Here is a 25,145-nt window from a genome sequence, read left to right on the forward strand (position 1 = left end):
CACTATGTAATTATACAGTACACTATGAACTTATACACTACATACTTATAAACTACGTACTTATACACTATGCACTTATACACTATGCACTTATACAGTACACTATGCACTTAAACACTATGTACTTATACACTAGGCACTTATACACTATGTAATTATACAGTACACTATGAACTTATACACTACGTACTTATAAACTACGTACTATACACTATGCACTTATACACTATGCACTTGTACAGTACACTAGGCACTTATACACTATGTAATTATACAGTACACTATGAACTTATACACTACATACTTATAAACTATGTACTTATACACTATGCACTTATACAGTACACTAGGCACTTATACACTATGTAATTATACAGTACACTATGAACTTATACACTACGTACTTATAAACTACGTACTTATACACTATGCACTTATACAGTACAATATACACTATGCACTTAAACACTATGAACTTATACACTATGCACTTATACACTATTCACTTATACATAATGGGCCCTATCTTGCACCCAGCGCAATTGACTTTGTACACCGACGCATGTATCATTCCTATTTTGCACCCACGCAAAGCGCGCTTTTCCCTCCACAGAAGCACGTCGCTAAACTAGGGAATGAACTTGCGCTCCCTGGGCGGTTCAGCGCAAAAAAGGAGGCGTGTTCCGGCGCAAACGTTCCTTCATGCTATTTTGCAGGTTTAGAAAACAATTGCGCCACTAACCAGGAAAAAATAGTTTAAAGTCAGTGGCGCGTTGCGCATGTTATTCATATGCTATTTTAAGGGCGCATGCTTGGCCATAATCAATGTAGCGTGTGCACAACGCGCATACACTTTGATTCTCTCATCTACACAGAAGCAGCAGTTTTCATTTTTGCAAATCATACATTATTACGATAGATAGATAGATAGATAGATAGATAGATAGATAGATAGATAGATAGATAGATAGATAGATAGATAGATAGATAGATAGATAGATAGATAGATAGATAGATAGATAGATAGATAGATAGATAGATAAGTTAAAAAAGTTACCAAGTTCTCCTTTAATAACCAGAGTGTACGCGCGTTGTGGACCCGCATAGGCGCACATTAGTAACACACTCTTTAAATAACAAAAAATAACATTGCGCCATCGACTTTAGACCAGGTTTCAGTTGGTCAATGCGCCAGAACACACCTGGTTCTCAGACCAGCAGCCCATGGGCGCACAAATCGGCGCAAATGCATTTGCTATTTAAACAACGTGGCGCAGGACATGAAAATGAAAACTGCGTTGGGCTGAAACTAGCAAAAAACACTTGCATCGCGCTTGGCGCTGCATTGTGCCGGGTGTAAGATAGGGCCCTATGCACTCATACACTATACACGTATACACTAGCACTTATACATTATGCACTCATAATATTATAAGTGCTATAATTAGCACTATGCTAATATTAGTCTCCGATATCCGAGGTTTACCCCAGTCCGCCGGATCCAGGCCGTATCCAGATCTGATGATGGACCTGCGCCTGGACGCGACGACAGCGCAGTCCTGACGTGTCCACTAGTCTCTCCCCTGTGAAGGCCTCCTTCCCTTCCCTTCACCTCAGTGCAGATAAAACATCGGGATAATTCCGGGAAATGTGGTTACGCGGAAGCGATACATAATTTTACATACAATTTTTAAGCGCATTGAGGGTTTTCTGTTAGAACGGTGTCATGTTAGCGGCCCCTAAGTTAATAACTAATGATCTTTGCAACGGAAGTGAATCAATCAAAACTAACTTTATCTGGACCATAACTTTATCCTAGAGCTGCTGTAAAGCCAAAACAATCTCTGTTACTGTAATCTCCTATTATCAATGTAAAGAAACAATCTATATTGTTAAAAGTGCTATATAAATGAATGTGGCTTGAATTGACTTGACTCATACACTATGTACTAATACACTATGTACTAATTAAGACTCATTAAGCCAGTCCTGTGTCCCAATAGGCCCATTTCCATACCGCATATTAGACGAAAAACTGTATGTGAGCCAAGTAGTGAGTCCGAATTCATAGTGTTCATAAAACAGTGGGTGAAAAGTACCCGGGTGATCTACTACTTCCGGCGAGATTACGATGGACACTTACTATCCCATGAGGCCACGGGAGCGATGCCGTAGGTCACATGATAGTGACAAAAACAAAATCTTATAGCATTATTTATGTAACCGTAAATGTATTCAAGCCACCTCTGAGCTGCACTAACTAGTCTGTGTAAATACATATAAATGCCACTTCAGATGCACAAAAACACACAAAATACAGTATTGTTAAAGACAAAATCCCATTTCAAATAAAATATCAATAACCACTTTAAAATCTAGTTTATACTGTGCACTAACTGAACGGTGAGACTCAGGAGATGTTCGTTGGGTTAATCAGACCAAACAGTAAAGCCTTGCTTCACAGAGCAAAGCAAAGCATGTTGCTTAGTAAAAGCTTTCATTCTCTCTCTCTGCTCTGTTCTTCTTACTCCAGCAACTCCCCAGTTATTTACAACCACTGGGATTACACACAATGTTCTCCATTAATATTTTATTAGTTCACTGATAATCACAGCTGAGGAGGAATACATTGGAGCCGAGCGCACACTGGTTTATCACCCGGTCACTGAGGAGGCATAACCAGTTAATGACTTAAGTAACTTCAGCAAGAAACATAAATGTCAAACAAGTCCGTCTCATGAGGATGCTTGAATTATGCAACCACTATAAATAAAAAAATAAAAAACACAGGAATCCACCTTTGTGACAAGAAAACTGGAAGCGAAAATCAAAGTGAGAATACTAAGAGAAAAATTCCACTGCAACACAAACATGAACTGCTTCTGTAAGAATGAGCAGGCTTTCAATTTGTACCATTGATTGTTTTTCCTCTCCATGAAATGGCTTTCAAACCACTTACAGTAAGCAGATGTCCTGTTATGCATGGGGTAGTCCTGTATTTCCCAGGAAAAACAGGACATCTGGCTACCCTAAAAGCTGCAGCCTAAAGCTTTCAGTAGAGACAGATAAAAAACAAAAAAGGTTTGTCTGATCCTGCTCCACCCTAAAATATCGAAACCGTTTACCTTTGGTAAGATCCACCCCACTGTCTGATTTTGATTCATTTGAACAAATCTGTTAATAGATCCTTTTTAACACCACCAAATTATATCATCATAGTTGGAGAACTGCAGACTTTGTTCAGAAAATCTGCAAAACTATCATTAGACGCCACCTATACATAATCACCACTTCTCTGGAAGGGTTTCCATAAAAAAGCCCTTTCTGTCACCAAATAACAATCTCATGCGCCTGTTTGCCAAGGTCACATGACCTTTCAGTGGAAATGGGTTGTGTGAGACCAAATAGGTTGAAAACAAAACTATAGGTATTTAGCATTGACAGATGTTTTGACTGCTAAAAGGTTTTCATTCAAAGGCCCCAAGACAACTTTGAATGGTATCATATGTTAAATCTGACCCTGGTCATGGTTGGACATTTCAGTGATCCAAAGCACACTTTAAAATCACACAAACCCGAAATGAACACAAACATTACTAGAGAATAAGGGTTTTGCCATGCCCATCTCAGTCCACCATAGAAAAGCAAGGCTGCCAATATTAGTGTGTGATCATAGAAAAAAGGTCATAACTCCCCCTACTGGTTAATATGTGCTGTACACACACACACACGGACTGCATGACATTAAGCTGAAGACTGAACACCAAAATGTATAGCGACATAACAATAAATGTCCACTTCTGTTCTCCAAGTCCCGAAGTTGGTTAATAATGACCATTAAGAATTCTCATTTTTGAGGCAAAGTATTACTTTAAGAGCTTAATCAGAGTTGAATCAGAGTTTATGAATTCAAATTCCAGCATTGGGGATAAAGTTAATATGACATGCACATTCCACAGCTAAATAACAAACTGAAAAGTTTGTTCTCTTACGAGAGGTTCTCTCGTATTGCGTAAGTAGCTTACGCTGCGGGAAAGTCTTCTTTCTCGAGATACTGAAGCCAAAAAATTATCCTTAATTTTTAATAATCTTGTCAACGCAGTGCGGCAGCATGCAGACCTAGGGCAGGCTTACTAGCGTGCCCATTGCCTGCCCTGCGGCAACTGCAGCAGCCTATCGCTGAGCCCTTGGTGTGACGTCACAACCAATGAGCGCGCTTGGCGCGCTTCATGCGTCGCAGGGCTCAGAGGCTGCTTCACTGATTTCTGTCTCTTCAGCGAAGCTCTCCGCATCGCTGGACTCTGAGGAAGCCGCCGTCGAATCAAGCAACCAGCACGCCGAGGATCTCAGACTGAGGAAGCCGGCCGCCTTCGCCGCTTTCAGCTTTCCCTGCCAGCTTCGCTATCCGGCGAATATAGTCTTTATTTGCTCTGTGTGTGTGTGTTTGTGTGTTCGCCCCGCGACACACTTTGCATCTAAAAGACCGCGAGGCGTTGTTTCAAATGCCTCGCTCATCCTGTGGCTCGTGCAGACCCACGCTCAGCGACGGAGACCGCCATGTGATCTGCGCTCTCTGCCTGGGCTTCGACCACGCAGCCCGCGCCCTTTCCTCGGGCAGCTGCGAACAGTGCGAGGATTTGCCGATGTCGACCCTGCGGGCTCGACTCGCCATGTTTGATGATCCTCCCCCTTCTCCGGCTGCCTCTTCCGGGCCGCGTAAGAAGAAACGCCGCTCTCAAAGGCCTCCCGAGCCGGGTATGACAGCTGACCCCTCCCGTGAGCCTCGCTCTCTTCTTCTCCCCCGCCCTTCACCGACGCGCAGCGGCCGGCCATTGCCCGCACTGCCGTCGCCTCAGGGGACGAAGCAGATGACGCCGCTGACAGCTGCTCTCTGCTTGCTTCAGACAGCGAGGAGTGGTCGGGCTTTCACCGCTCCGCCTCCTCGACTCAGGAGTCTAGCCGGTCCCGCGCCAGTGTCGACGCCGAGCTTCTCCGCCTCCTCACCAAAGCGGTCGACCGACTGGGACTTGACTGGTCCCCACCGAAGGAGCCTGCACCTAATCGGCTCGACGGGTGTTTTCTGCCTAGCCGTTGCCAAGCGCCAGCCTCTAGGTCAGCACCCTTTCTGCCTGAGCTCCACGCGGAACTATCTAAGTCGTGGAATGCGCCCTTCTCCGCTAGACTCCGCTCTTCAGTCTCCTCGGCTCTCTCCCAGGTGGACGCTCGCAAGTCTCATCCCCTCCGTGGAGGAAGCTGTGGCAACGCACCTTTGCCCGCCGTCTGCCAGATGGCGCTCAAAGTCTGCCCTGCCGTCCAAAGCCTGCAGGACCACCTCAGCTCTCGCGGGCCGCGCCTTCGCCGCCTCCGGCCAAGCTGCTTCTGCCCTGCACTCGATGGCTGTGCTTCAGATCCTACAAGCCGACCTCCTCCGTGAACTGGATGAGAAGGGCCCGGATCACACAGCCTTAACGAATCTGCGCAGCGCTACGGACCTTTCGCTCCGTGCCACCAAGACCGCTGCACAAGCCATCGGCAGATCTATGGCCGCGCTCACCGTCATCGACAGACACCTTTGGTTGACGCTGGCGGATATGAGTGAGACAGAGCACGCTGTGTTCTTCAATGCCCCGCTCTCGCCCACTGGCCTCCTCGGACCTGCGGTCAGCGGGATTGTGGATCGCTTCTCCGAAGTGCAGAAGGCGTCACAGGCGATGAACCTCTTCCTGCCCCGCCGCTCGAGCCCAGCCGCAGGCCACTCTCAAACTCAGCCTCCTGCGCGCAGCTATACACAGCGCTCGTCTCGGCCACCTACTGCTTCGCAGCGACGTCAGGGTCCCCCGGGGACCGCGGCCCAAGATAGCGCTGAAGTCTGAGCCCGCGAAGTCCTCCTAGCACCCGTAAGGAGGAAAAGATGGCTGAGTCCTGCTGCGGCCGGACCGCCATCAAAGCGCCCAGCTCTGTCAGTCCCCTTAAATCAGGCTACTGCAGCAGCTTACACCGCAGCCAACGAGCCAGTAATACCACTCGCTCGCCTGCACACAAACGCCGTTTTTACGGCGGCACAGATAAATCTCAGAAAGAGTATAAATTCGGGTTTTCCGGCTCTGGACGAAGGTGTCATAAGTGTAGAAAATGTGCCCACTCCCATGTGCTCACTGCTCCACACAAACACGGTCCCCATGGTAACGCGCTCAGAGCGCACTCTCATAAAGCGGACACACGCCGCTCGAGTAAATGTGCCCACAACTCTGTGCTCACACCTACCCGCTGCTCGCTCTGCCATTCAGTTACCTCGGGTTACAGACCCTCTAAAGCTCCCAAACACTGGCCGTGTTATAAGTGTAAACTCTGCGCCCGCCCACGAGCACGCGCACTCACTTTCAGACACGATAACCCCCATGCCGCTCTCGCGCCAGGGGTGTTTGACAGCAAAACGCGCTCCATCCTTCGGGACCGAGCTACCGAACGCTGTACAGCCGGCCAGTACTGTTTACCAGCCCCCGTGTTCGAGCACTGGCGGCGCGCACGCCGCCCCATCCTCTCTGATACAGGTTCCCCATTCCGCGCAGCGCGGCGATCTGAACCCAGAGACCATTCGACCCCTAGCTATGCGTGCAAAAGCATGGGAAGCTATTCAGGGCGCGTCAGAATGGGTGCTGAATACTATAAAACACGGCTATTCGCTTCAATTCGCTCGTCGCCCCCCGCGCTTTCTAGCGCAGACGGAGACGAAAGTGAGTTTAGAAGCAGCGCACCTGCTTCAAGCAGAAATAGCGAAGCTGCTGCGCAAAGGGGCTATAGAACAGGTTCATCCTTCTCTGAGCGAGTTGGGCTTTTACAGCCGTTACTTCCTCGTACCCAAGAAGGACGGAGCGTTAAGACCTATTTTAGATCTGAGACATCTGAACAAAGCCCTCAAGAGACGGCCGTTCAAAATGATTACAACCAGACAAATCCTCGCGCAGATTCGCCCAGGAGACTGGTTTACTTCTCTCGATCTAAAGGACGCGTACTTTCAGATCCAGGTAACTCCCCGTCACAGGCCATTCTTGAGATTCGCCTTCGACGGTCGAGTATATCAATACACAGTCCTGCCGTTCGGCCTGTCTTTAGCACCCCGTACATTTACGAAGTGCATGGACACGGCTCTCGCTCCCCTGAGAAGACAGGGAATGCGGATACTGAACTATCTGGACGATTGGCTTATTCTAGCGCAGTCAGAGACGGAACTTGTGTCTCACAGAACAGCGCTTCTCAGCCATCTGGAAGGTCTGGGTCTCTCGGTCAACTGGACCAAGAGCTCGCTATCGCCCCGTCAGTCAATTTCCTTTCTTGGAATAGAACTGGACTCGGTGGCTATGACGGCCAGATTGTCGGAGCAGCGCGCACACCGCATCCGTCACCTCGCCGCATCCTTCCAAATAGGCAGCCAGGTTCCCTGAGGACATTCCAGCGTATCCTGGGGCATATGGCCTCAGCTGCAGCAGTGCTCCAGCTGGGCTTATTGCGCATGCGCCTGCTTCAACACTGGCTGAAAGCGCGCGTGCCCCACCGAGCCTGGGCGGCCGGCGGCTCGCGAGTCAGAGTGAATCAGGGCTGCATTTCAGCCCTGCAGCCCTGGCTGGCAGCCGAATGGTATCACACAGGAGTGACTATGGGGGTGATCTCACACCGGAAAGTTGTCTCGACAGACGCTTCCAACCTAGGTTGGGGAGCGCTCTTCGAGGGCAGACCGGTCTATGGCCGCTGGTCAGACCAGGAGAATCTCCTACACATAAACTGTCTAGAGATGCTCGCGGTCAAGAAAGCGCTCAAACACTTCCTCCCATTCCTCCTAGGTCACCATGTTCTAGTCAGCACGGACAATACATCGGTAGTGGCCTATGTGAATCGCCAGGGCGGTGTCAGATCAAAGACGCTCTGCACCCTGGCGGAACCTGAACGAGGGCCCCGACAGACTGTCCAGGGACAACGTTCCCCCTGGGGAGTGGTCTCTACACCCCCAAACATTCCAGTCACTGTGGCGCCATTTCGGCAAAGCGAAAGTCGACCTTTATGCGTCAAAAGACAACGCTCACTGCCCAGAGTTCTTTACGAAGAACGAGGACGCGCTGGCCCAGACCTGGCCCAGCGGCCCGCTATATGCTTTTCCCCCGGTCTCTCTGCTGCCTCAGGTCATCAGGAGAGTCAGGGAAGCGCGCCACACAGTGCTCCTCATAGCCCCATACTGGGAGAACCAAGCTTGGTTCCCGGAACTGATACAGCTGGCAGAACAGCTGTAGAGCCGCCCCCTGTACGAGGCGGCTCTACATGTCAAAATGGTCTGTGTTTAGCAAATGGTGCACTGCCAAGGGGCTCGATCCACAGACATGTGGGGTATCGCAAGTATTGTGTTTCCTTCAAGAGCTGCTGGACGCGGGCAGGTCCCCCTCCACGCTCAAAGTCTATGTTGCGGCCATTTCAGCTTTCACTGTCTCAGAGCTGGGACGCGCATTAGGAAGGAACGAGTTCGTCATCCGCTTCCTTAGAGGAGCCAGGAGGATGAACCCCCCGCGACCCCCCTCGGTTCCTATGTGGGATCTTTCACTGGTCTTGGAGGCCCTGAAAACGCATCCCTTTGAACCCTTGGAAACTGTGGATATGAAATACCTCACGCTCAAAACCGTTTTTCTGATAGCTCTGTCTTCAGTCAAACGTGTGGGAGACCTTCACGCGTTATCTATTAACGCCGTGTGCCTCGAGTTCGGACCTAACGACTTTAAAGTTATTCTCAGACCGAGGCATGGTTACGTTCCCAAAATATTGGGCACTCCCTTCAGAGCGCAGGTCATTTCCCTCTCAGCCCTGCCAACTCCCGGCAGCGAGGCCGATAGTAATCTTCTCTGCCCAGTCAGGGCGCTGAGAAACTACACCACACACTCCGCCGCTTTCAGGCGCTCAGCGCCCTGACCAGGCAGCTTTTTGTTTCGTTTGGAGGGCGCACCAATGGTCTCACCACCTCGAAACACAGCCTGTCCAGATGGATAGTGGACGCTATCGCAACTGCTTATGCGTCTAAAGACCTGCAGTGCCCACTGGGCATTCGAGCTCACTCCACCAGAGGCATGGCCTCATCGTGGGCGTGGTCCAGCGGGATTTCCATTCATGACATTTGTGCAGCGGCAGGCTGGGCCTCCCCCTCTACATTTGTTAGGTTTTACAACCTGGAAGTTCCCGCCTTGCAGGCAAAAATTTTATCAGTCTAAGTCTCGCGTAGACCGGCCCACTATCAGTGCGCGAGCTGCGTTGGTTGATTTAGCTCTACTGGTTGAGCTGCACTGTGCAGGGAATTGTCAGTTCGGACCGGCTGTGCCGCTCCGTGCTCCCTAGTATGTGCTTGTGTACTGCGCTAGCCTTCTGTTGGGCGCCCGGCTCCCTGCTATCACGTTCCCCTGGCTTTCCCTGGGACTCATTCAGTGGATGCTGGGCGCGCACGGCGTTGACAAGGGAGTTCCCGCAGCGTAAGCTACTTACGCAATACGAGAGAACCTCTCGTAAGAGAACGTATCGGTTACTAAACGTAACCTCTGTTCTCTCTAGAAGAGGGAACGAGTATTGCGTAACCCGCCGTGCTCGCGCCACGAGCTCACTCGCTTCAGCCTCTGAGCCCTGCTTATATACGCTAAGCCACACCCCTTTTGGCGGGCTGTGTGCGCCAAGCGCGCCAAGCGCTTGCCAAGGGCTCAGCGATAGGCTGCTGCAGTTGCCGCAGGGCAGCCAATGGGCACGCTAGTAAGCCTGCCCTAGGTCTGCATTCTGCCGCACTGCGTTGACAAGATTATTAAAAATTAAGGATAATTTTTTGGCTTCAGTATCTCGAGAAAGAAGACTTTCCTGCAGCGTAAGCTACTTACGCAATACTCGTTCCCTCTTCTAGAGAGAACAGAGGTTACGTTTAGTAACCGATACGTTTTCTTGATTAGTTTTCATTGCATGAGTAATTCGACCATCTTTAAAATGTAGAGCTTCTCAGCCTGTGCTTGCACTCAATGTTCAATGTACAATCAGGTCCTGAAGCAAAGCCTCTGTTCAGAACCACTGATTTAAACTACATAGATTTTATTATAGAAATGAATATGCTACTATTCAAAAGTTTGTGGTCGGTAAGATTCTTTAAATGTTTTTGAAAGAGGTCTCTAATGCTCTCCAAAATGCATTTATTTGATCAAAAATACAGTAAAATTGTGAAATAATGTAATTTATTCTGTGATCAAAGCTTAATTCTCAGTATTTTGAGAATTCCAGTCTTCATGTGTTTCATAGGGTTTTTCAGGATCCTTTGATGAATAGAATGCATATATTCAAGCATTTATTTAAAAAAGAAATCGGTAACACTTTTTAATAACTGCATGCTATGAATCATCAGTTAAGCATTAGTAAATAGTTAATTCATCATTTATAAAGCATAAATAGAAATGAATAAGTAGTTTATAAATACAGCTATAAATGTTTTATTCTTGATTTATAAGCATATGTAAGTAAATGATTAATAAACTCTTTAAATGTACATTTATACATCTTATTATTTAGACATATAGTAATAGTTACTCAGTGTGTTAATAAATGCTTTATTTTTATTATTTAACTTTTTTTATTAACTCTGTGTTTTGTTTGTTTCCTTTTTCTGTTTAGAAGATAACCGAACCTTTAAATCTCCTTTATAAAAGCTTTACGAGGCATAACTAGTCCTCACTTTAGATGAGCTCACAAAAACAGTTATCTGACAACTATTAATATTTTATAACTGCCTTAATTAATCATGAATTACAGTAGGAATATGTTTTAATAAAACATTTAACACTAACACTGAGTAACTAATATTATATGTCTAAATAAAAAGTAAATAAATGTACATTTAAATAGTTTATTAATCATTTACTTACACTTTCTAAATGATCTTATGAATCACTGAAAACTCCTAAATAACTGGTTTGTAAATAATGTAATACATCATTTAGAAATGATAAATTGATCATTAATAAAGTGTGAACTCATTATAGATATGCTTATAAATCAAGAATAAAGCATTTATAGCCGTATTTATAAACTGCTTATTAATGTCTATTAATGCTTTATAAACGATGAATTAACTATTTACTAATGCTTAACTAATGATTCATATCATGCAGTTATTATAAAGTGTAACCGAGAAATCTTTTGTAACACACAACTGACACTTTTAAATCAAATAAATGAGTCCTTGATGAATCTAAGAATATAAAAAAATCGTACTGACCCCAAACTTTTGTACAGTAGTGCATATAAAACATTTGTGTATGAAACTTTACTCCAGACTCACTTGGCAAGCTTCATTTCGATCTGTTGGCGTATCTCCTGCCGTTCTTGATCACTGCGCACAGGGAAGATGTTCCTGTCCTCCAGCTCCTGTTTACTGGGCCTGTTACGCAGCTTCACCGCCAGAAGCTCTTTCCTTATCCGCCGTGGAAGCGTACCTGCACACATGCACACACACACACACACACACACACACACACACACACACGTGCGCACGCACGCACGCACACACACACACACACACACACACACACACACACACACACACACACACACACACACACACACACAAACACATGCACACATGATCATTAATGATGGTCAAATGAACTCTGCACAAACAAGGGTCAATTATAGGCACATTCATGCCCACGACATAATATAATTTATAACATAACATAACATAACATAACATAACATAACATAACATATAACATACAGTAACATAACATAACATACAGTATAACATAACATAACATATAATATAACATAACATAACATATAACATAACATAGTATAACATAACATAACATAACATATAACATAACATAACATAACATATAACATAACATAACATAACATATAACATACAGTATAACATAACATAACATAACATATAACATAACATATAACATAACAACATAACATTACATATAACATAATTTCAATATTCATTGTATAAAACTGATGTATATTGTTTTTTTATGACTGTGTAAAAATTATTTAGAATATAGTGGCATTAAAACAACAACCAATAATTTTTCTCCAAATAAACTTTTTTCAAAAGTATTTGTTTATCAAGCAGTGTCAGAGAAGAGCTGGAAATGGAAATTTGATATATGTGATGTGTGAAGAAAACAAAGATAAATCAGGGTATATATCACTTGTGAACAGAACATGTTTGTGTGTAATTTCCAGTCTATCTGTACATTTTAGTTTATAAATAATTGCCATAAAATTAGCTTTAGCAAGACATAGTCTTTATTTCAATGTTTTTAAAATGTCATTTTGTCATTTCCAAACATCTGGCTCTGTGAGTTGATCATGCCCTGTTTGAGTCCCAGTGTTCCCTGTGTGTTTGCAGTGTGTCTGCTTCTCTCCGACAGCAGACGCATTAGAAGTAGGACACCAGATGTTGCTGACAAATCAAGTCTAGAGGAAGAAAAGCCTCTTCGTTTCTGCCATGCGGCGTATTCTGAGCGCAACATTATTAACAGGCACTCAGAGACCAATTTGCGAAATAAAACACATTTTTCTGGAGAAAATGTGAGCAGTGCTTGCTCGTTTAACCCGTAAAGCTACAATATGTCATTTTTTTCGTTGCTAGGGGTCGCTAACCTCTTACAATAACAAAGGCGTAGATTGATGACGCAGTGAATAAGTGGAATGGAACTTGTCGTCATGCTGATGGATCTAATAATGTTTATGGGAAATAATGTTTATTGATGAGTGAATACATGTTTTTAACATGACTGTGGTATGAAGCAGGGCACGAGTGCTAATGAGAGACAGAGATATCAGCGCCACACGCGAGTCCCACGGATATACAGGGATAAGGACATTTCATTCTACCGAACTACACGCAAGTGCTGAATAATACTCACTCAGGTCAGTTTATGTAACAAATTAAAATTGTGAGGTAACGCAGCGTTGTTTCACTTGGTCTACACTATCACACTAAACTGCATTTGAGTGTGTTGAAAGTTATAATGTTATTCTATGTGTTAGTTTGTCTGTATGAGACTAGCAGTAAGCTAGATCTACATTAGAATAACATACTGATCATATTCTAACATTTCATCATGTTGAGCTATATAACATTGATTTGTTTTATGTACATTAGCTCACCTCTACATTTGCGCATCTTTGTCAAGTTGAAGTTAGTTGCGGACGCTAGCTCTCGGCATGCCACGCTGATATTGATCCTCGTTTTAGTTCTCCTTTTGTCCCAAAGTCTGCTTGCCATGATCCATAATGTTTGAACGAAACAACAACAGCGTGAGCGTGCGCTAGACGTAACGCAGTTGTCCACATCTGTCGCCATGGTTATTATGGCAGTGCGAGCGGAAACCAGGGATAATGCGGACTTTTTAAAATTGTGAATTTCTCTGAATTTACAAATTCTTGGAAACATTTAAGATAATGGAAGTACACAAAATAAAGAATTTTATAAAGGTACCTTTAAAGGTACAATATGTAAGATTTTTGTAATAAAATATTCAAAAAACACTTGCACAGTGTTGCACAATGAATACTGTTAATACAATTAAATACTGGCTCGTCCCTTGTCATTGTCACCTATCAATGACGTAATATCCACAATATCCCTGGTTTCCGCTTGTAGAAACCATAGATATATATACTGTACATAGAAACCTCATTAGTGGCCGTTTCAGGGACCAATGAGGTATCTATGTATATTAATCAATGATACAATATCTTGCACGCTGCTGTTGTGTCGTTCAGTCATCATGGTTCATGATTATTGATTGGCGAGTACAGAAAATCCAAAAAAAGGTAAACGTAGATCAACTGAGGCAAGCAGGCTTTGGGAAATAAAACAAGGATCAACATCGGCATGGCGTTTTCAGGATGGAGAGAGCTTCATGACAAACTTGGACTTGACAGAGACTCTGCTCTCGCATATTTTTTAATAGACAGGTAAGCAAATATATATTATTTATTGCACACATACATTTATACTGCACTTTGTTTGTACTTTAGTAACGCTTTTTATCAAGTCTGGTGACCAAGTCTATGGCTGTGAAATTAAATACAGTATGTGTTGCACAAAATATTTAGCCATTATTTGCAAATACTGTGGTTTCGTTCAAATGTACTTTTAGTACGATTGTTTTAAACATGTAAAAATCATTTGACAAATAGTCACATATCAGTAACAGGCTAATATAGTATTACATTTCACGTTCCTTGCAGCTAATTCATTACGATGACTTAAAATAGTCTGATCAAACGTACAGGTTGTACAAAAACTAATTCATTACCTCATCCGTGAACATGATTCGTGAAATATATGAATTATACCATACATCTCTGGATAATGAAAATGACAATCTCTCATAGTTCCACTCTCCTTCATAGCGTCATCAAGCTTCGCCTTTGATATTATTTTGAAAATGCGACTTCTGGCGGCGAAAACTTGCATATTGTACCTTTAAATGCATGAATGTTTCACAAATCACTATTATATATTTGGCTCTTTAGTGACCCGGATCTATATCTAACACGGATGGACCTTTACTGGGATATTTTTCTACAGTAGAAGGAAGCGGAGATGCGTCATCCATCTTTTTTTACAGACTAAGGTAAAAACATGAGAAATCGAAACTAACAAAAACTAAAACTACTAAAAATATTTTTTTTGGTCTAAAATTCTACAATAATCATTCTTTTTTAATGCTGATGTCCATGATCAACATGTGATGTAAACCAAGGTCAAAGAAACACACCAGAGATGACAGAGTCGTTCCAGCTGTCCTGGTCGCTGTAGTATTCATCCACACGCATGTTCTCCTTGTTCTCTTCTGCCTCTTTCTTGTTCTCCACTTCTCCGCTCTGCTCATTTTCAGCGCTGGCGGTGCGGGACACCCGTCCATCCGAGCGCCGTTTGGGGGAACCGCGGATCTCCTTACTGTGGAAACTGACATTTACAAGATCTGGTTGAAAATTTTCAATGCATAACAACACAAACAATACCATTCAGAATTTCAGTGTGGATAAGAAACTTTTGGAAAACGCTAATGTGGACGGAGAGCGTTTTGAAACGAAAACACTGTTTTCAAATCTACTAATGTAGCCCTATAATTCTTAATTATTCCAAACTTTTGACTACATAGCACACATTTCATATCAACTATTTTATATGGTTCTTTTAGTAAAATGGTGACAGAATTAGTCAGAATTACTAGTGAAGACCTGTCCTCACCTGTCCTGCCGGTGTTTGGAGGCCAGCGCCCGGTGCAGTTCCTCGATGATGCAGCTCGGGGGCAGATGAGGGTGCAGGACCCCCAAGTGAGGCGAGCCGGTGGGGGTGGAGATCCTGCCCCGCAGGGCATCTTTGGGGAGGGTGAAGTTCCTGGGCAGAGTGGCTGGAGCCGGCCGGCCCTGAGGACAGTGGGTATCTACAGGACGAGAAAAAAAGTGGCTTTAAGTACTATGTACTTACATTTAAATTAATAATTTGATACAATGGACTTATTGTGTACATAAATGTACTTATATTTTGAAAATACCTGCATGTAATTACAGCCGTAAGTAATTAATTTATGTAATTACATTTGTAATTACACTATTGACCCTACCTTTACACCTTAACCCACCCTTAAACCTCACCTGTCCCTAACCTTAACCGTATCACACCTCAGTAGCAGCACAAGTGTTTTACAATACAACCTGAACAAAATAAGTACATTGTACTCATTTTTCAATGTAAGTACATAGTACTTAAAGCCACTTAATATGAAGTGGGACAGATTACTTTTGTAATTATGTTTCATCGTTACACTCCGTTGGTCAAATCTAGAAAACAGGTATACATGCATGTGATGAGTTGATACTGACTGTCCAGACTGCTCAGTCTATTAAGCAGCTTCACTGGGAGTTTGGCTGGAGGAGTGCGAACTTCTCTGAGTGGTTTATCCTCCTTTCTCTCCTCATGGCCCTCGAGGGCCCCGACACCGGCCCCTCTACTCGAGGCCTCTACACATGACTTGTCCTCATCCTCACTTTGCCCAAGTTCCCCTTCTGTTTCCGTCATCTCTGTGGTGTCTCGTGCTGAAAAGAGATCAGAAATGTGTGTTCTGTGATCTCTGACGCCACCTAGTGGTAAATAAGTGCTGCTCATTCTTTCAAGACAAGAGATGTGTGTCCATTTCCCACCTTTTGATTGAGTCATCACTTTCATATTCACAAGTGGACATGCTCATAATGCATTCTTATCAAATCAAAATGTTTATTTAGAATTGTTAAAGTCAACATGAAACGGCATCTGCAACCCATTTTACTTCCCTAATGACGCATATTTCTGAAACAGACGATTATAAAATCAGACAGGACTTGATTTTATTGATTGGGAATTGATTGGATGGGTATTTCATATCAGATTGGGGTCAAAGCTGAATGTGAGTTTGCAGTGGATTATGGGGGATTTACTCCTTACCAAAAACACACTTTTCTGAAGAGGCTGTTTGAACAGGACGTGCACTGAAAAAAACAATTGGTGTGGATTGGAATTTACTAATTGATGAGTGATTTAATAATTTTCACTCAGAAATTGGTAGTAAATTTCACAAATAATTACAAAGAAACTAATCAAATGAAACGTGACATTTTAAAGTGAAAAGACTGAAACAGTCTTTTCTTGTAAAACGTACTCTAATAATCTTTGTTTTATTCACAAAATTAGAAAAAAATGTGTATACACTATGAAGGCTGAAGGTCAAGTTCACCATTACAATACAATAACATTATTGTTAAAAACATTACAAATAATTTTGACTATTGATATTTAAGGAAGGAATGTTTATGGAAGACTATATTACCTATTACAGTAGCCTAAAACCATGCATTATAGATATTCCCTTCCAGTTCAAAACGTCCAGTTTTTCAAATGTTGTACTTGTTTTTAAATGTTTTTTATTTCTTGAATATACAAATGTTAAGGGGACATTCCATTGTATCATTTTTCAAACATTATGGTAATGTTACATTTGAATGTTCTCTGAACATTCTAAAAGTAGTAGCAACATTTGAAAACTTAAAACTTTTAAAAATGTTTCATAAACAAAGTATAAATAACGTTTTTGTGCTAACAATTTAAGAGCATTATCAAAAACCAGGTAATTTTGAACAAACGGGTTTAGGCACCCCTATTATGCTTTTTGGGATATTCCCTTTCACGTATTGTGTAATAGAGCTGTTTGTGAATGTAAAAGGTCTGCAAAGTTTCAAAAAATCAAAGATAAATGGAGTTTTTGTCTACCAAAAGAAAGAAGTGATTCTGAACTGAAACGAGTCGTCAGTAATTCCAGTCTCACTTCCTGCTGAATCTGTGTAGGTTTGTAACAGATTTGCATAATGCCAGTCTATGTTCTTCATTGGCTGCCGTGAACAACGTCTACTTTGACCCTCAAAGAGCTGATGCTGCAATGGATATTATGAGAAAATGAAAATGTTTTAGATCTTCGATGAATGTAAACCTGTTGTAGGAGACTCCAAAACAAAATTAAAGCTGCAAGCAGCGATGAAAAGGGCCCTCGCACCCGTGCCACCGCCACCCGGCGGCATTAGGAAAGCAAAGCATGGTGGGCAGTATATAGGAGGACTATGTCAAAGTCATTTGTATTTGCCACACTTCCTGCTACCAGCAGGTGGCGCTATTACTATAACTGAATATTGTTATGTAGATGTGTTCAGGACAGGACACTTATCAAACATGTGAAGTTTGGGGCAGAGCGGATATCGTATACCTGAGTTACAATAACTTCCTGTTTCGTGGCGTTAATCGCATACATCAGCACTTAGCCAAGTGTTGCATGATTTAACATGTTTCTATCATGTTTGGTACTTCATGGGATATTTGAATATATTTCTGGGAGTGAATTACAGTGTAAAGCATGTCATTTCCTGTTGCCAGCAGGTGGCGCTATGACTAAGGAATATTGCCATGTAGATGCGTTCAGGACAGGACTCTTATCAAACATGTGAAGTTCGGGGCAGATCGGAAATCGCAATTTACCACCGCTAAAGCCTTAAGATTAGACTGACCATATATGATGTTGATCTGGTTAAATCTCTATAAGGAGTAGTTAATCACAGTGTAAAATGTGTCATTTCCAGTTGCCCACAGGTGGCGCTATGACTGTAATTGAAAATTGTCATGTAGATGTCTTCAGGCCAGGACTTTAATAAAACATGTGAAGTTTGGGGCAGATCGGACATCGTATCAACTTCATGTTTCATGGCGAAACATAAAATTTTGTCAGGCAGCCACGGACACACCCTTCACCGAAAACTCAAGATCTTTGCAATTTAACGTCGCAAAGGCCTTTAGATTAGACTTACAAAATATGATGTGGATCTGATTAAATCTCTAGGAGGAGTTTGTTAAAGTACAACGTCTGGAAATGGCAAAAACTGAACCAATTTTGCACAGAAAAGAGAAAATATCTCACTTCCTGTTTGGTTTTCAGATCTCGCCCCAAGACTTTATTGTAGATATTGGCCTGTTACATGTGTCTACCGAATTTCATACCTGTAAGTGAAACGTAGCGCCAGGGGCACTTCGCCGAAAAATTGTAGGTGGCGCTATCGAGCCATTTTCCCACACCTACTTCTGAGACACATATCACACGTACATTTTCACCACTTCTGACGTGTGTGCAAAGCTTTGTGAGTTTTCGAGCATGTTTAGGCCCTCAAAAAAGCGATTCACTTTGGAGAAGAAGAATAATACTAAACAGAGCAATTCCAATAGGGTCCTCTCACCATCAGTGCTCGGGCCCTAATTAGGAACCTTTAAAATAGCATACTTAAATGTTACAGATCATAAGGTTGAGAGAAGCTTGTCAATTTCCGAGAACATTCCCTGTTAGCTGGGAATTACATGGGCACTATTTTTTTCTATTGGACTAATGGAAAAATAAGGTCAGGAATGTGCATTAATAATGTTAATAGTCTCAGTTGTAGTTTCACGTTCTGGGGTGTGTTTCCCGAAAACATCGTTAGCCAACTATGGTTGCAAGTTCTGTCGTTATCAGCAGTTCAACGAGTCGGTGTTTCCCGAAACCATCGTTCCAACAAATATTCGCAAACAGCATCGCAGAGTTGTGTGTTTGGAGCGACAGATCTCGACCTGTGGTTAGAAGCAGTTTCTTGTTTGCATGACATGTGGACTCAATAAATCCTGATCTTGAGCCAAATAAGCAAGCTGACATTATCTTTTATTTAGAATACATACAAATGTAATTTACGTCTTTTAGTTTGTCAAGAGATTTAAAGCGTTGTTTTTGAAGAGTGCGCATGTGTGAACGTGCTCTAGTGCGTAAGAACGAGCCTATGATTGAATCTGGAAATAAAGCAAAAATTTCTCAGATGCCATGTCTGTAATTTATAGCAAAACATCTAGCATTAATTCGATTTCAAACAGATTCATTATACTTAAAAAAAAAAAAAGGTTATTACTCCACCACCTGCGTGACATCATCAACCAGTGGTTTAACGACCAATTTGCGACAATATGGTTTCGGGAAACAGTCGTGACTAGCTAGTTGATTATTTCAATGATGCATCGTACTATGGTAGTTAAGCAGTGCGTTACGTCGTTGTACGGGAAACACACCCCTGTTTAGCAAAAGACCAAACATTCACAAGTCCTGACCTGTAGACAGATTGTCCTCATCAGATCCCAGATCCTCTGAGTTGCTGGCCAGCGGCGCCATGGGCTCGTCCTCTCGGTCCTCGGCGTCTGAGTCCTCGAGCGATGGGCTTCCCAGATCGTCTGAGTTCCCACCACAGGCCAGGCCAGACTCTGTAAGCATGGGAAAAACCGGCCAGTCTTAAAGGGATAGCTCACCCAGAAATTTAAATTAGCCCATGATTTACTCGCCCTCAAGTCATCCTAGGTGTATATGACATTCTTCTTTCAGACGAATACAATCAGAGTTATATTAAAAAATGTCCTGGCTCTTCCAAGCTTTATAATGGCAGTGAATGGCTGTTTCTGTTTTGAAGTCCATAAAAATGCATCTGTCCATCATAAAAGTGTATCTATCCATCATAAAAGTGCATCTGTCCATAATAAAAGTGTATCTATCCATCATGAAAGTGCATCTGTCCATCATAAAAGTGCATCTGTCCATCATGAAAGTGCTCCACAGGCTCCAGGGGGTTAATAAAGGCCTTCTGAAGCGAATAGATGCGTTTGTGTGAGAATAATATTCATATTTAACTCGTTACAAAGTAAAATTCTAGCTTACGGCCAAACGCGGTCTACTTGCACCTAAAGGGCAACTAGACGTCGGAAGTAGCGTAGTGTGTCATGTAGTTTAAATATCAGCAGTACGTCGCATTACTCACATAAGATGCACTTAGACTTAAGTCGAATCCGAAGCTAGTTATTTTATTTTAAGTTTTAAATATGGATATTTTTCTTACACAAACGCGTGGCTTCTCTTCAGAAGGCCTTTAATAACCCACCAGAGCCGTGTGGAGCACTTTTATGATGGATAGATGCGCTTTTATGATGGACAGATGCACTTTTATGATGGACAGATGCACTTTTATGATGGATAGATGCGCTTTTATGATGGACAGATGCGCTTTTATGATGGATAGATGCACTTTTATGATGGACAGATGCACTTTTATGATGGATAGATGTGCTTTTATGATGGACAGATGCGCTTTTATGATGGATAGATGCGCTTTTATGATGGACAGATGTGCTTTTATGATGGATAGATGCGCTTTTATGATGGATAGATGCGCTTTTATCATGGATAGATGCACTTTCATGATGGATAGATGCACTTTTATCATGATAGATGCACTTTTATGATAGATAGATGCACTTTAATCACAGATAGATGCACTTTTATGATGGATAGATGCACTTTTATGATGGATAGATGCACTTTTATCATGATAGATGCACTTTTATGGACTTCAAAACAGAAACAGCCATTCACTGCCATTGGAAGAGCCAGGACAATTTTTTATATAACTCCGATTATATTTGTCTGAAAGAAGAATGTCATATACACCTAGGACGACTTGAGGCCGAATAAATCATGGGCTAATTTGACATTTTTGGGTGAACGATCTATTTAACGGCTGTCATCACTTTCTCATTAAAGCCTCAAAATCAGTGAGTTTGGCAGTGTTGGTTTAGTGAGTTTGGCAGTGTTGGTGCAGTGAGTTTGACAGTGTTGGTGCAGTGAGTTTGGCAGTGTTGGTTTAGTGAGTTTGGCAGTGTTGGTGCATTGAGTTTGGCAGTGTTGGTGCAGTGAGTTTGGCAGTGTTGGTGCAGTGAGTTTGGCAGATTTGGTGCAGTGAGTTTGACAGTGTTGGTGCAGTGAGTTTGGCAGTGTTGGTGCAGTGAGTTTGGCAGTGTTGGTTTAGTGAGTTTGACAGTGTTGGTTTAGTGAGTTTGACAGTGTTGGTGCAGTGAGTTTGACAGTGTTGGTGCAGTGAGTTTGGCAGTGTTGGTGCAGTGAGTTTGGCAGTGTTGGTGCAGTGAGTTTGACAATGTTGCTTTAGTGAGTTTGGCATTGTTGGTGCAGTGAGTTTGGCAGTGTTGGTGCAGTGAGTTTGGCAGTGTTGGTGCAGTGAGTTTGACAGTGTTGGTTCAGTGAGTTTGGCAGTGTTGGTGCAGTGAGTTTGGCAGTGTTGGTGCAGTGAGTTTGGCAGTGTTGCTTTAGTGAGTTTGGCAGTGTTGGTGCAGTGAGTTTGGCAGTGTTGGTGCAGTGAGTTTGGCAGTGTTAGTGCAGTGAGTTTGGCAGTGTTGGTGCAGTGAGTTTGGCAGTGTTGGTGCAGTGAGTTTGACAGTGTTGGTTTAGTGAGTTTGGCAGTGTTGGTGCAGTGAGTTTGGCAGTGTTGCTTTAGTGAGTTTGGCAGTGTTGGTGCAGTGAGTTTGGCAGTGTTGGTTTAGTGAGTTTGGCAGTGTTGGTGCAATGAGTTTGGCAGTGTTGGTTTAGTGAGTTTGGCAGTTTTGGTGCAGTGAGTTTGGCAGTGTTGGTTTAGTGAGTTTGGCAGTGTTGGTGCAGTGAGTTTGGCAGTGTTGCTTTAGTGAGTTTGACAGAGTTGATGCAGTGAGTTTGACAGTGTTGGTGCAGTGAGTTTGGCAGTGTTGGTGCAGTGAGTTTGACAGTGTTGCTTTAGTGAGTTTGGCAGTGTTGGTGCATTGAGTTTGGAAGTGTTGGTGCATTGAGTTTGGCAGTGTTGGTGCAGTGAGTTTGACAGTGTTGGTGCAGTGAGTTTGGCAGTGTTGGTGCAGTGAGTTTGACAGTGTTGCTTTAGTGAGTTTGGCAGTGTTGGTGCAGTGATTTTGGCAGTGTTGGTGCAGTGAGTTTGGCAGTGTTGGTGCAGTGAGTTTGGCAGTGTTGGTGCAGTGAGTTTGGCAGTGTTGGTGCAGTGAGTTTGGCAGTGTTGGTTTAGTGAGTTTGACAGTGTTGGTTTAGTGAGTTTGACAGTGTTGGTTTAGTGAGTTTGACAGTGTTGGTGCAGTGAGTTTGACAGTGTTGGTGCAGTGAGTTTGGCAGTGTTGGTGCAGTGAGTTTGGCAGTGTTGGTGCAGTGAGTTTGACAGTGTTGCTTTAGTGAGTTTGGCATTGTTGGTGCAGTGAGTTTGGGAGTGTTGGTGCAGTGAGTTTGGCAGTGTTGGTGCAGTGAGTTTGACAGTGTTGGTTCAGTGAGTTTGGCAGTGTTGGTGCAGTGAGTTTGGCAGTGTTGGTGCAGTGAGTTTGACAGTGTTGCTTTAGTGAGTTTGGCAGTGTTGGTGCAGTGAGTTTGGCAGTGTTGGTGCAGTGAGTTTGACAGTGTTGGTGCAGTGAGTTTGGCAGTGTTGGTGCAGTGAGTTTGGCAGTGTTGGTGCAGTGAGTTTGGCAGTGTTGGTGCAGTGAGTTTGGCAGTGTTGGTGCAGTGAGTTTGGCAGTGTTGGTGCAGTGAGTTTGGCAGTGTTGCTTTAGTGAGTTTGGCAGTGTTGGTGCAGTGAGTTTGGCAGTGTTGGTGCAGTGAGTTTGGCAGTGTTGGTTTAGTGAGTTTGGCAGTGTTGGTGCAGTGAGTTTGACAGTGTTGGTGCAGTGAGTTTGGCAGTGTTGGTGCAGTGAGTTTGGCAGATTTGGTGCAGTGAGTTTGACAGTGTTGGTGCAGCAGTGAGTTTGACAGTGTTGGTGCCGTGAGTTTGACAGTGTTGGTGCAGTGAGTTTGGCAGTGTTGGTGCAGTGAGTTTGGCAGTGTTGCTTTAGTGAGTTTGGCAGTGTTGGTGCCGTGAGTTTGGCAGTGTTGGTGCCGTGAGTTTGGCAGTGTTGGTGCAGTGAGTTTGGCAGTGTTGGTGCAGTGAGTTTGGCAGTGTTGGTGCAGTGAGTTTGGCAGTGTTGGTGCAGTGAGTTTGGCAGTGTTGGTGCAGTGAGTTTGACAGTGTTGGTGCAGTGAGTTTGGCAGTGTTGGTGCAGTGAGTTTGACAGTGTTGCTTTAGTGAGTTTGGCAGTGTTGCTTTAGTGAGTTTGGCAGTGTTGGTGCATTGAGTTTGGCAGTGTTGGTGCAGTGAGTTTGGCAGTGTTGGTGCAGTGAGTTTGACAGTGTTGGTGCAGTGAGTTTGGCAGTGTTGGTGCAGTGAGTTTGGCAGTGTTGGTGCAGTGAGTTTGGCAGTGTTGGTGCAGTGAGTTTGGCAGTGTTGGTGCAGTGAGTTTGGCAGTGTTGGTGCAGTGAGTTTGATAGTGTTGGTGCAGTGAGTTTGGCAGTGTTGGTGCAGTGAGTTTGGCAGTGTTGGTGCAGTGAGTTTGACAGTGTTGGTGCAGTGAGTTTGGCAGTGTTGGTGCAGTGAGTTTGGCAGTGTTGGTGCAGTGAGTTTGGCAGTGTTGGTGCAGTGAGTTTGGCAGTGTTGGTGCAGTGAGTTTGGCAGTGTTGGTGCAGTGAGTTTGGCAGTGTTGGTGCAGTGAGTTTGGCAGTGTTGCTTTAGTGAGTTTGGCAGTGTTGGTGCAGTGAGTTTGGCAGTGTTGGTGCAGTGAGTTTGGCAGTGTTGGTTTAGTGAGTTTGGCAGTGTTGGTGCAGTGAGTTTGACAGTGTTGGTGCAGTGAGTTTGGCAGTGTTGGTGCAGTGAGTTTGGCAGATTTGGTGCAGTGAGTTTGACAGTGTTGGTGCAGCAGTGAGTTTGACAGTGTTGGTGCAGTGAGTTTGACAGTGTTGGTGCAGTGAGTTTGGCAGTGTTGGTGCAGTGAGTTTGGCAGATTTGGTGCAGTGAGTTTGACAGTGTTGGTGCAGCAGTGAGTTTGACAGTGTTGGTGCAGTGAGTTTGACAGTGTTGGTGCAGTGAGTTTGGCAGTGTTGGTGCAGTGAGTTTGGCAGTGTTGCTTTAGTGAGTTTGGCAGTGTTGGTGCCGTGAGTTTGGCAGTGTTGGTGCCGTGAGTTTGGCAGTGTTGGTGCAGTGAGTTTGGCAGTGTCGGTGCAGTGAGTTTGGCAGTGTTGGTGCAGTGAGTTTGGCAGTGTTGGTGCAGTGAGTTTGGCAGTGTTGGTTTAGTGAGTTTGACAGTGTTGGTTTAGTGAGTTTGGCAGTATTGTTGCAGTGAGTTTGGCAGTGTTGTTGCAGTGAGTTTGACAGTGTTGCTTTTGTGAGTTTGGCAGTATTGGTGCAGTGAGTTTGGCAGTGTTGCTTTAGTGAGTTTGGCAGTGTTGGTGCAGTGAATTTGGCAGTGTTGGTGCAGTGAGTTTGGCAGTGTTGGTGCAGTGAGTTTGGCAGTGTTGGTGCAGTGAGTTTGGCAGTGTTGGTGCAGTGAGTTTGGCAGTGTTGATGCAGTGAGTTTGACAGTGTTGCTTTAGTGAGTTTGGCAGTGTTGGTGCAGTGAGTTTGGCAGTGTTGGTGCAGTGAATTTGGCAGTGTTGGTGCAGTGAGTTTGGCAGTGTTGCTTTAGTGAGTTTGGCAGTGTTGGTGCAGTGAGTTTGGCAGTGTTGCTTTAGTGAGTTTGGAAGTGTTGGTGCAGTGAGTTTGGCAGTGTTGGTTCAGTGAGTTTGGCAGTGTTGCTTTAGTGAGTTTGGCAGTGTTGGTGCAGTGAGTTTGGCAGTGTTGGTGCAGTGAGT

At 43.8% G+C, this 25,145-nt stretch overlaps 1 protein-coding gene across 1 annotated transcript in view; it reads right to left on the reverse strand.

Annotated features, from left to right (window-relative positions):
- Window positions 1-11,334: 11,334 nt before the first annotated feature.
- Window positions 11,335-25,145, reverse strand: part of LOC308685330 (phosphatase and actin regulator 3-like) — a gene marked incomplete at both ends in the record, with an annotated part of 55,160 nt that continues 41,349 nt past the window's right edge. Inside the window, 5 exons of the mRNA XM_081357029.1 lie at window positions 11,335-11,492; window positions 14,805-14,995; window positions 15,281-15,476; window positions 15,916-16,128; window positions 19,733-19,882. Of these exons, the coding sequence (XP_081213155.1) occupies window positions 11,335-11,492; window positions 14,805-14,995; window positions 15,281-15,476; window positions 15,916-16,128; window positions 19,733-19,882 (908 nt within the window). The remainder of the gene's footprint in view (window positions 11,493-14,804; window positions 14,996-15,280; window positions 15,477-15,915; window positions 16,129-19,732; window positions 19,883-25,145) is intronic.

This window comes from Scardinius erythrophthalmus (assembly GCF_964197995.2).
Source record: "Scardinius erythrophthalmus genome assembly, chromosome: 25".
Classification (NCBI taxonomy): domain Eukaryota; kingdom Metazoa; phylum Chordata; class Actinopteri; order Cypriniformes; family Leuciscidae; genus Scardinius; species Scardinius erythrophthalmus.